The 12,944-nt window shown below is 43.8% G+C and overlaps 1 protein-coding gene across 1 annotated transcript; it reads left to right on the top strand.

Moving 5' to 3' along the window:
• Nucleotides 1–932: 932 nt before the first annotated feature.
• On the top strand, nucleotides 933–12,696 carry LOC130330677 (TBC1 domain family member 7-like; the record flags this gene model as incomplete). The annotated part of the gene is given in 7 exon segments (XM_056553609.1): nucleotides 933–1,059; nucleotides 3,431–3,511; nucleotides 5,796–5,983; nucleotides 7,862–7,999; nucleotides 10,012–10,157; nucleotides 12,238–12,367; nucleotides 12,535–12,696. Coding segments are annotated over 7 exon segments (882 nt in total). The 5' UTR covers nucleotides 933–947.
• Between the last annotated feature and the right edge of the window lie 248 nt (nucleotides 12,697–12,944).

Genomic DNA, 12,944 nt, shown 5'->3' with positions numbered 1-12,944 from the left:
CCCCCCCCCCAGTCCTCTTCACAGCAGTGTGCCACCCCCCCCAGTCCTCTTCACAGCAGTGTGCCACCCCCCCAGTCCTCTTCACAGCAGTGTGCCACCCCCCCAGTCCTCTTCACAGCAGTGTGCCACCCCCAGTCCTCTCCACGGCAGTGTGCCACCCCCCAGTCCTCTCCACGGCAGTGTGCCACCCCCCCAGTCCTCTCCACGGCAGTGTGCCACCCCCCAGTCCTCTCCACGGCAGTGTGCCACCCCCCAGTCCTCTCCACGGCAGTGTGCCACCCCCCAGTCCTCTTCACGGCAGTGTGCCACCCCCCAGTCCTCTTCACGGCAGTGTGCCACCCCCCCCAGTCCTCTCCACGGCAGTGTGCCACCCCCCCCAGTCCTCTCCACGGCAGTGTGCCACCCCCCCCAGTCCTCTCCACGGCAGTGTGCCACCCCCCCCAGTCCTCTCCACGGCAGTGTGCCACCCCCCCCAGTCCTCTCCACGGCAGTGTGCCACCCCCCCCAGTCCTCTCCACGGCAGTGTGCCACCCCCCAGTCCTCTCCACGGCAGTGTGCCACCCCCCAGTCCTCTCCACGGCAGTGTGCCACCCCCCAGTCCTCTCCACGGCAGTGTGCCGCCCCAGTCGCCCCTCTCCACGGCAGTGTGCCGCCCCAGTCGCCCCTCTCCACGGCAGTGTGTCGCCCCTCTCCACGGCAGTGTGCCGCCCCAGTCAGGCTCCCCCTTTGTAACATTATAGTAGCGGCTCCAGTCACCATCTCATAGGGGTTTCACCAATGGGCAGCATATAGTACGGGACATATAGATTGAGTTATGTTAGTGATATATTTAGAAATCTTGATGCAAAATAGAGAAAAATGAATTGGTTATGAATATTATATTGCACCTTTGTGCCGTGTAATGTCTTTTGGATATATATATTATTTTATTTTTTTTAGTAGGAAACATGTCAGAAGATACTCAGAGAAATTTTCGGTCTGTGTACTATGAAAAGGTTGGATTTCGTGGTGTGGAGGAGAAGAAATCCCTAGAAATCTTGCTGAAGGATGACCGCTGGGGTAAGGAGCAGGCAGTCAGAGAACATCACTAGTACCAGACTTTGGCTTTCTCAATCCTGATACCGGTAGTTTTGCAGCATCTTAGTGATGTCCTATATTCATCGCTCAAGACGGTGTAAGATGGTGGCCCCAGAACACTTTACAGTATATTAAATGGTGCTAAAAAAAATTGTAGAAGTGAAGAACTATATACCGTATCTGAGTAACATGTCTTCTATGACATCCATGGTGCCACCAGAGCACAGGGGTAGTGAACTAGCAGCCAGCAGCCCAAAGTCAGATTGCAGCTGCCAATTGTCCGGACTGGCAAGCAGCACCTTCACCATGCATCCACCTACCTCCCCCAGCTGGTTTGGGAAACCCATAAGAGGAAGGATGTCCCTTCATTCAATCGTATTGGTGTCATTAAGAGACAGATACAGCTGAATAGCTGGTCGGAGCGAGGCAGCACTCTGCGCTTCACGTTCGCGATGAAGACAGAGCATTAAGTGCTGCCTGAATCGTTCTGCTCTGATCAGACCTGACTAGAAGAGGCAGGAACAGGCTAGGTGAGTATTACCAGGGAGGGAGGAAGAGTGTTTCCCACCAGTAGCTTTTCAGGTGTTGCAAAAACTACAGCTCTCATCATGCCCTTCTGTCAGTTCATGATGTAAGTGGTAGTTTACAGCAGCTGGAGAGTCACCAATTGGGAAAACATTTATTAAGAGCATGGCGGAACTCTTCATTTGTGGCACAGTTCTTTGTGGGGCACTGACACAGTTCATTAAAGATAAATGGAAAGCATTGGCTTCAATGGAGAAAATCGGCTCACACGGCGCTGACCGACCAGGACACAGTAGGGAGGATAAGAATAGACTTTAAAGGGGTACTCCGGTGAAAACCTTTTTTCTTTTAAATCAACTGGTGGCAGAAAGTTAAACATATTTGTAAATTACTTCTATTAAAAAATCTTAATCCTTCCTGTACTTATTAGCTGCTGAATACTACAGAGGAAATTCTTTTCTTTTTGGAATGCTCTCTGATGACATCACGAGCACAGTTCTCTCTGCTGACGTTAATATAATAATAATGCTTTATTTATTGTTGTCCTTAGTGGGATTTGAACCCAAGTCCCCAGCACTGCAAGGCAGCAGTGCTAACCACTGAGCCACCATGCTTCCCTTAGCATACATCTTCTATGCACGGTTGCTAAAACTGACAGAGATGTCAGCAGAGAGCACTGTGCTCGTGATGTCATCAGTGTTCCATAAAGAAAGGAATTTCCTCTGTAGCATTCAGCAGCTAATAAGTACTGGAAGGATTAAGATTTTTTAATAGAAGTAATTTACAAGTATGTTTAACTTTCTGCCACCAGTTGATTTAAAAGAAAAAAGGTTTTCACCGGAGTACCCATTTAATAACCAGGATGCAACGCGTTTCGCTGCGCATGCGCAGCGAAACGCTTTGCATCCTTGTTATTAAAGTCTATTCTTATCCTCCTTACTGTGTCCTGGTCGGTCAGCACCGTGTGATCCGGTTTTCTCCATTGAAGCCAAAGCTTTCCAGTTATCTGTTACGATTCACTGTAGGGTAGCAGATGACCTGTTATTCATTGTGCTTTCATCTTTGTTGCGTATATTACTCTACACAAACACCTAGGGTGAGCAGTCATTCATTCCTTTTCTCACACCGGGTGCTGTCAGTATTAGGGTGCATGCACACCACGTTTTTGCTATACTGTTCCCGTATACGGTTTCAAGTTAAATACTGTATGGAACCGTATAGAAAACCGTATGCGTTGACTTAACATTGTAAACCGTATGTCAAACGCATCATCCGGTTTAGTCTGTCTTGCGTCTTATACGGTTTTGTCCATTTTTTACCCGTACCCAAAACCGTAGTCTACCATGTTCTCTGGTCCGGGTGAAAAACTGTATTAAACCGTATATGTTTTTTTGTTTTCTTTAAACATAGGAGTCAATTGGAACTGTGTGTGCATATGGTTCCATCCGGTTTTCACCATACGGTTTTTGACTTTGCACAGTTTTTTTTTTCTTGGAATTTCAATCAAACAAGTGAAACTTTATTCATAATGGAGTGAAAAGTTAAAAAAACATATACGTTTTTTTTCTTGAAACACGGATGCAACCGGACACCATTTTTCAAACCGTATATATGGGTTAAAATTTGTACACGTTTTGATACAGTTCAGTCAGGTTTTGAGGAATCCGTTTTTTATCCAAAAACCTGATACGGGAACTGTATTGCAAAAACGTGGTGTGCATGCACCATTACCTGTTCTAAACTCCTGTGGTAGATATATAGATGTATTAGATAAAGTACGGTGTCATTGTGCTTTATAACAGATTTGTTTTTTACCTTCTGTTCACAGATATTGAGAAGCTTTGTACCTTCTGTCAGAGGTTCCCCCTCCCATCCATGTACCGGATACTTGTATGGAAAGTGCTTCTTGGTAAACAACGTCTTCAGTTGAATAAGAAAATTCTTTTATCAACACAGTCTGCTCAGTGAAGTGTATAATGCCATGATGAGCTAAATGGACACTAATACGTGTTACTCGCATATGTTATTTTCCATTTTCTTCTTAATGCAATCATGTTATAGTTACTGGAGATTTACAGTGACCTCATCATCTCCCCAGATGACCCTGTCCACTCCCTCTCCTCTGTTGCTTATCTTGGCTTAAGCTATAAAATGTCCTGCAATTCAGTCATTAAAGGGGTACTCCGGTGGAAAACCTTCTTCTTTTTTTTTTTTTTTTTTTAAATCAACTGGTGCAAGAAAGTTAAACAGATTTGTAAATTACTTCTATTAAGAAATCTTAATCCTTCCAGTGCTTATTAGCTGCTGAATACTACAGATGAAATTCTTTTCTTTTTGGAGCACAGTGCTCTCTGCTGACATCTCTGTCCATTTTAGGAACTGACCAGAGCAGCATATGTTTGCTATGGGGATTTTCTCCTACTCTGGACAGTTCTTAAAATGGACAGAGGTGTCAGCAGAGAGCACTGTGCTCGTGATGTCAGCAGAGAGCTCTGTGTTCCAAAAAGAAAATAATTTCATTTGTAGTATTCAGCAGCTAATAAGTACTGGAAGGATTGAGATTTTTTAACCCCTTAAGGACACATGACGTACTGGAACGTCATGTGTCCACTCCCGATCTATAACGCGGGGCCACGACGTGGCCCCGCGTCATAGCGGGTCGGGCCCGGCCTCTAACAACGGCCGGGACCCGTGGCTAATAGCGCGCGGCATTGATCGCTGTGCCGCGCGCTATTAACCCTTTAGACGCGGCGTTCAAAGTTGAACGCCGCGTCTAAAGTGAAACCGAAAGCATGCCGGCTAGCTCAGTGGGCTGTTCGGGATAGCCGCGGTGAAATCGCGGCATCCCGAACAGCTGACAGGACAGCGGGAGGGCCCCTACCTGCCTCCTCGCTGTCCGATCGCCGAATGACTGCTCAGTGCCTGAGATCCAGGCATGAGCAGTCATGCGGCAGAATCATCGATCACTGGTTTCTTATGAGAAACCACTGATCAATGTAAAAGATCAGTGTGTGCAGTGTTATAGGTCCCTATGGGAGCTATAACACTGCAAAAAAAAAGTGCAAAAAAAAGTGAATAAACATCATTTAACCCCTTCCCTATTAAAAGTTTGAATCACCCCCCTTTTCCCATAAAAGAAAAAACACAGTGTAAATAAAAATAAAAATAAACATAAATGGTATCGCCGCGTGCGGAAATGTCCGAATTATAAAAATATATCGTTAATTAAACCGCACGGTCAATGGCGTGCGCGCAAAAAAATTCCAAAGTCCAAAATAGTGCATTTTTGGTCACTTTTTATATCATGAAAAAATGAATAAAAAGCGATCAATAAGTCCTATCAATGCAAAAATGGTACCGTTAAAAACTTCAGATCACGGCGCAAAAAATGAGCCCTCATACCGCCCCATACACGGAAAAATAAAAAAGTTATAGGGGTCAGAAGATGACAATTTTAAACGTATTAATTTTCCTGCATGTAGTTATGATTTTTTCCAGAAGTCCGACAAAATCAAACCTATATAAGTAGGGTATCATTTTAATCATATGGACCTACAGAATACATATCAGGTGTCATTTTTACCGAAAAATGTACTACGTAGAAACGGAAGCCCCCAAAAGTTACAAAACAGCGTTTTTTTTTAAATTTTGTCGCACAATGATTTTTTTTCCCGCTTCACCATAGATTTTTGGGCAAAATGACTGACGTCATTACAAAGTAGAATTGGTGGCGCAAAAAATAAGCCATCATATGGATTTTTAGGTGTAAATTTGAAAGAGTTATGATTTTTTAAAGGCAAGGAGCAAAAAACGAAAATGCAAAAACGGAAAAACCTCCGGTCCTTAAGGGGTTAATAGAAGTAATTTACAAATCTGTTTAACTTTCCGTCACCAGTTGATTTAAAAGATTTTTTTTTTTCCACCGGAGCACCCCTTTAACCATTCACCTCTAGAAAAAAACCTGTAAGGCCATTACAGCCCCACTACCTGGACCCCCCATTGAGCCAATATTCTGATATCTCATGCTTTAAACTGTGTTCTAGACATATGGAATGGTGGATCTGAAATGCTGGCATATAGTCTCCTACCTCTAATAGAAGCTGTTCTTTTTATTAGCTGTGATAAGAGAACTCCTTGTGCACTGTATATTAATCAAATCAATATCATTACATCTATAGTTTTCTTTCTTAAAGGAATCCTTCCTCCCCACCAAGAGACTCACTCTGAGGTGATGGTGTACAGGAGAGAACAGTATGAGGATGTTTACCATGCTCTAGAGGTCATACACTTCATCAATGAATCCACCCCCAAGACTGAGGTGTTCCACTACATGTATCAGTTAGAGACTGGGAAGCTGTCTAGAAGTCAGAAGTACACTTTGGTGCGTCCACGTTTTAACGATTTTAGGCAGAAACAAATACTTGACTTTGCTCCTTTAGTAGACCTCCTGTATGTTTCCTGCCCTCTATTTCTAGAACGAACAGCAGTGTTATCCCTACTAGTCATGGAGTTAATATTCTTTCTGTCAGTCTCTCATCCTGTCCGGTCTCTTGTGCAGTCAGTTATAGTGAGAGAACCCTCCTATTATTGTTTATTTATGTAGTATTTCAATAGTAATATAGGTAAGGGAAAGAAGAAAGTGTTCTTCCCATTGGTCACCTTTAGAGATGAGCGAATTTACAATAAATTCGATTCGTCACGAACTTCTCGGCTTGGCAGTTGATGACTTTTCCTGCATAAATTAGTTCAGCTTTCCGGTGCTCCGGTGGGCTGGAAAAGGTGGATACAGTCCTAGAAGACTCTTTCCTAGGAATGTATCCACCTTTTCCAGCCCACCGGAGCACCTGAAAGCTGAACTAATTTATGCAGGAAAAGTCATCAACTGCCGAGCCGAGAAGTTTGTGACGAATCGAATTTACTGTAAATTTGCTCATCTCTAGTCCCCTTCAGACAACTGTAATACAGCATTTTGGCTTAATTATTATGCCACTTAAATATTGGAGGTCCAGGTCTTGTGGACGTTACAGATGTCAGAATACAGTCCTACAGTACATTCACTTTAATATACTTTCTATGACTTTACAGGTATTTGTAATATCTATATCTAATATCTAAGCTGGGGCAGATTAGGTCTTGTTCACAGTTATGGGATAAAGGAGATTTACTATTAAATAAGCACAGTCTAATGTGTTTAATTCAGTTGGCTGTAGATGTAAGATTTCTGACAGCACATCCTATAGATTTGTTTTCATTAATGACACAGGGAATGGTAACATTAAAGGGGTATTCTGGCAGAAAACTTATTTTTTTATGAACTGCTGGCAGAAAGTTAAACAGATTTGTAAATTGCTTCTATTTGAAAATCCTAATCCTTCCAGTACTTATCAGCTGCTGTATGCTCCACAGGAAGTTCTTTTCTTTTTGACTTTACTTTGTTTGACCAGAGTGCTCTCTACTGACACCTCTGTTCATGTCAGGAACTGTCCAGAGCAGGATAGGTTTGCTATGGGGATTTGCTCCTACTCTGGATAGTTCCTAAAATGGACAGAGGTGTCAGCAGAGAGCGCTGTGGTCAGACAGAAGGGAAATTCAAAAAGAAGAGAACCTCCTCTGGAGCATATAGCAGCTGATAAGTACTGGAAGGATTAAGATTTTTAAATAGAAATAATTTACAAATCTGTTTAACTTTCTGGCACAAGTTGATAAAAAATAAATAAATAAAAAGGTTTTCCACCGGAGTACTTCTTTAAATTATTAGTATATTTCCAGGAGGAATAACAGAGTAGCTGCAGACACCACACACTGCAGAGTTCAGGAATTGGTATTTTACATGGAATATAAGTACAGTATATACTAAAACAGACATGTAAGAGCTGAGAAGACCTTTCTAAAGCAGAAGATGTATGACATGCTATTTCTGTGTGATCTTACCAAGCATATGGTGAAGTGGAGCGAAGTGATTACTCGAGAGGCTTGGTTATTTTTGGCCAATAGCAACATTTTTGGGTTATTCAAATGTTTTATTGCTGTTTTGGTTAATGTTTTGAATGCTAAAATATGTTTAGTCTCCTTGTATATACAGTGTGGTGTCTGGAAGTGGCTATACACCTTATATAACAATGCAGGGTTTAGGAACAATCTCTATACTTGGATTTGGCTTATATTGGTGGTTTTGTTTTCAATATGTGTTTATTATATTTGATCATAAAATATGATATAAACGAGTTGTAGGTTTATTTATTCTAACATTTGTTTTCAGGAACCAGAGGATGAGTTGTTCTTGGCCATAGCCGGCCCAATGGAGGAGATGGTGGACGATGAGGTGGATTGTTATTGGCTTATCAAGAACTTTGTGCATCATTTAAACACCAAGTTTAGGGATTCCCACCAGCAGCTGGTAAGAGCCTCTGGACAGGCTGCACTTTAGAAATGCTATTATTTCCCAACATTCTTCTTCCATAAGGCCGTGTCCTAGATTTGTAGCTGATCACTGGAGATCCGACTGATGTTACCAGCAGGGGAAGCTGCATGTATTAGGACTGTGCTGAAGTCATGTATTGCACATAGTTGAGTAGGTCTAGATCAGTGGTTCTTAACCTGGCTTCGATTGAACCCCAGGGGTTCAGTGAGTCAGTCCCGGGGGTTCGGCGGGGGAGATCGCAACAGGACAGGCAAACCAAGCAATTGCTTGGGGGCCCGAGCTGGCCTGGGGCCCCGAGCAGAGCCGGTGTTTGCCCGTCCTGTTTGCCCGTCCCCATCGCTATTAACTCCCTGCGGCGCCGCGTTAAGTTTAAAAACGCAGGGCTGCTGGGACGTCCCGTGCGTGCGCCCATGGAAACAAAGGCGCCGAAGACCGGAGGTTAGAGAAGGAGGAAGACGCGCAGTGGCCAGCTTGGTAAGTGACCAGTGGCACGTCATCTTCAGTGCTCCGACCACCGGTCCCGAGACCTACTGCTATAGCCGGAGCGGTGGTCTGAGCACTGAAGTGGGCAGTACACAGGCATACAACCTCCAGCCATACACTGTATATGGCTGGAGGCTGTATGTCTGTGGGGGAACACTGCCTAAATCAGTGGTCTTCAACCTGTGGTCCTTCAGATGTTGCAAAACTACAACTCCCAGCATGTGCGGACAGCCAACGACTGAAGACCACTGGCCTACATAATGTGGGGGAACTCTGCTTGTCTAATGTGGGGGAACTCTGCTTGTCTAATGTGGGGGAACTCTGCTTGTCTAATGTGGGGGAACTCTGCTTGTCTAATGTGGGGGAACTCTGCTTGTCTAATGTGGGGGAACTCTGCTTGTCTAATGTGGGGGAACTCTGCTTGTCTAATGTGGGGGAACACTGCCTGCCTAATGTGGTGGGAACACTGCCTGCCTAATGTGGTGGGAACACTGCCTGCCTAATGTGGTGGGAACACTGCCTGCCTAATGTGGGGGAACACTGCCGGCCTAATGTGGGGGAACACTGCCGGCCTAATGTGGGGGAACACTGCCGGCCTAATGTGGGGGAACACTGCCGGCCTAATGTGGGGTTACACTGCCAGCCTAATGTGGGGGAACACTGCCTGCCTAATGTGGTGGGAACACTGCCTGCCTAATGTGGTGGGAACACTGCCTGCCTAATGTGGTGGGAACACTGCCTGCCTAATGTGGTGGGAACACTGCCTGCCTAATGTGGTGGGAACACTGCCTGCCTAATGTGGTGGGAACACTGCCTGCCTAATGTGGTGGGAACACTGCCTGCCTAATGTGGTGGGAACACTGCCTGCCTAATGTGGTGGGAACACTGCCTGCCTAATGTGGGGGAACACTGCCGGCCTAATGTGGGGGAACACTGCCTGCCTAATGTGGGGGAACACTTCCATTGTTGCGAAAATGACGTGTGAGTTTCACTTGCCAAGGTAAAGCCGCGCATTTGTGAACTGGTCTCTGAAAGACAACAGCAGAAGTCACACTGATTTGCAGTAAATATTAATTATGACTTTGTGTGAAAATCATGTTTTCATGGTTTTGTTCTTTGTTCTTAATGGTTTTGTTCATTTTGTGCACCTATGTATAAATATATACTTAAATATATACCGCCTATGTTTTGAATTTGAAAAAATCACATTTTATTTTCCCAATTAAGAAGGGTTCGGTGAATGCGCATATGAAACTGGTGGGGGTCAGTGCCTCCAACAAGGTTAAGAACCACTGCTCTAGAGATTTTGGCTTTATTAGATCTTTTGGAAAGAATATATGTCCAGCTCACTTGCTGCAATGCAGACTTACAGGAAATTTCCCACCAGTTACAAGAAAACTATACATGTCTATTGTAAAATGAATAAATCTGGCTTTCCTGCTCTCTGTATATTTTTGTTCTATCACTCCTTATTTTACTGCATTGTCCACATTTCTCTTTTGCAGCAGAAAGGATTTGAGCATTACCTGAATATAGAAGATAGCAGACTTGTGACGCATCTCAAGACATGCAGTGCTCTGGATAAGCTCCCATATAACTTGTGGTTTAGGAAATGCTTTGCAGGTTGTTTACCACCATCCAGCTTACAAAGGTACAGTGATACCATTATGGCCCTGTTACTTGGCTTAAGGGCCCTTGTGCCGAGGGAATTACAATATAAAACTCGCAAGCCTACTGAGGAAAGGGCCGTGTTTAAAGCATATGCGAGCCCTGAAACGCGTCTAGGTAAAAGAATATTATACATCACCGCTACCTGACTGTTTAACGGTGAACTCCGATCCAGCTCTGCAAACCAGCATAACGCTCCCGAGACCATCTTCCAGGCAGCATTGCCCAGCACCTGTGACGTCACCCTCCATCGAGTTACTCAGAAGTCCGCACCTGCTTCTTTGTGTGGTTACCATCTGCAGCGAAACATCAGTAAGCGGCTACCATTCCAGCTGGTTTGTGGCAGGCAGACCGCCGCTAAGACGCGTGCCAGCGTCTGGTACCACCTTAACTGTGCGGACTCCACATTTCAACTCAAGGTGACTCTTTATCGGGACTCATTGCAGGCTGGTAACTATAATATACCTATTCTACGTATAGCATTTGGAATCTATACCTTTTATGGGACTTAAACCCATTTTTGGATTATCGGAGGCCGGATTATTAAAAGTGACATAGCATTTCAAAGAGTTTTATATTGTAATTCCCTCGGCACAAGGGCCCTTGTGCTTTGAGGATTTACTGTTTACAAAATATTTTTTATGTATTTTATATTGTGTAATACATTTGCACTTTTCATATTATAATTGAAGCACGATCCAGTCATCATTATTACCATTACATCATTGTATCAGGCAACTGATGCTAGCCTAGAGGGGTTGGCTACCTTCTTAGTTTTGTCTCTCCTATATAAAACACCAGGTGTAGGTGTATAGCCCTCTTACCTTGGCTAGTTAATTGTGAGCTGCACATTCCCAGTTTTTTACAGATTTGTAAATTACTTCTATAAAAAAAAATCTTAATCATTCCAGTACTTATCAGCAGTTGTATGCGCCACAGGAAGTTCTTTTCTTTTTGAACTTCCTTTCTGTCTGACCATAGTGCTCTCTGCTGACACCTCTGTCCATTTTAGGAACTGTCCAGAGTAGGAGAAAATCCCCATAGCAAACCTCTCCTGCTCCGGACAGTTCCTAAAATGGACAGAGGTGTCAGCAGAGAGCACTGTGGTCGGACAGAAAGGAAATTCAAAAAGGAAAGAACTTCCTGTGGAGCATAAAACAGCTAAGTACAGGAAGGATTAAGATTTTTTTTTTTAATAGAAGTAATTCACAAATCTGTTTTCTGGCACCAGTTGATTAAAACATTTCCAGGGGAGTACCCCTTTAATTGACAGGTGGATTTTACCTTTCCTCTTGTCAAAAGGTTATATTCCTGCACTACCTGCCATAGTCAGCCTTGACTGGATGGTGTCAGAGAGTGTAGGGCAGTGTTTCCCAATCAGGGTGCCTCCAGCTGTGGCAAAACTACAACTCCCAGCATGCCCGGACAGCCGAAGGCTGTCCGGGCATGCTGGGAGTTGTAGTTTTGCCACAGCAGGAAGCACCCTGGTTGGGAAACACTGGTGTAGGGACATGCCCCCAACTAGTAACACTCAGCTGGCTATTTAGTCATACATTTCTATTAAGTGCATACAGAAAGCAGGTATCCCGGCTCAATCCCTGGTCTGGATACTGGGCGCGGAGTGGGTGTGGACCTCACCCGGAGTAATCACAAAGAAAGAGAAGAACTCCAACTCAGCTCAGGAAGATACGGCTTTCTTCACAACAACAAGGCAACAGGTACAGGGAGGAAGTGACGCGTTTCGGCCAGGTGCTGGCCTTAGTCGTACGACTAAACGCGTCACTTCCTCCCTGTACCTGTTGCCTCGTTGATGTCAATAAAGCTGTATCTTCCTGAGCTGAGCCGGAGTTCTTCTCTCTCTTTGTGATTTCTATTAAGTATAACAGAGGAATGACACAATATAGAGCTATAAGAAAAGATGACCCAGAATCGGTATGTCATTGGGACTATTTTTGAAATGATTTAGTAGCCAGTAGATTCACTGTATAATGTCGTAATGCAAACATCTGTCTGTAATCTTCTCTCAGCCATCACAATACAAGCCGCTTGTGTTTTATCCGCAGGGTATGGGACAAACTGGTGAGTGGATCATGCAAGATACTTTTATTTGTTGCTGTGGAGATCGTGTTGACCTTCAAGATGAAAGTGATGGCCCTTAATAATGCTGATAGTATTAATGAATTTCTGGAAAAGGTAACATATCTATATTTGCTTGGATACTGGCTTTGGTCTGAGACCTGAACCTCTTCCTGCATTGTATGTAAATACCTGACATCTTATGTTAGTCTTACTGTGTGTAAAAGGATCTGGTGTCCAGTGGTGGATAGGGCTCATTCTGTTTTATCGTCTTTTTCTTTCAGATTCCTGTGGACAACACTGACCCAATAGTCAACAAAGCCATAGATTTATGGCACAAACACTGTGGAATACCAGCCCATTCAGTGTAATGCTGCATGTAAATATCCTATTTATTTATCTATAAATGTATGTTGTGTGTATATATTTTGAATAAATGCTCTTTTCACTTAATCTGGTGGTTCATTGTTTTGCTTTTTTTTATATGTAGTATTAGGCCATGTTTTAGACATGAAAGGATTACTTTGCATTTTTAGTCAGACAGGCCGGACTAAAAAACTACAAATCTATGGCATTTTGAGGTGCACTTTTTAAACCCTGTCCACAGGCAGTGGGGGGAAAATTAGCATGGTGCGGATTTTCAAAGAGAGGCTCTGCTTGGAAGTGTACATTAAAATCCATGAGAGCTTGAAAA

Source organism: Hyla sarda, unplaced genomic scaffold (genome assembly GCF_029499605.1).
Source record: "Hyla sarda isolate aHylSar1 unplaced genomic scaffold, aHylSar1.hap1 scaffold_3388, whole genome shotgun sequence".
Lineage (NCBI taxonomy): Eukaryota > Metazoa > Chordata > Amphibia > Anura > Hylidae > Hyla > Hyla sarda.
The sequence above is the reverse complement of the archived record's forward strand: the minus strand, read 5'-3'. Positions and strand labels throughout refer to the sequence as shown.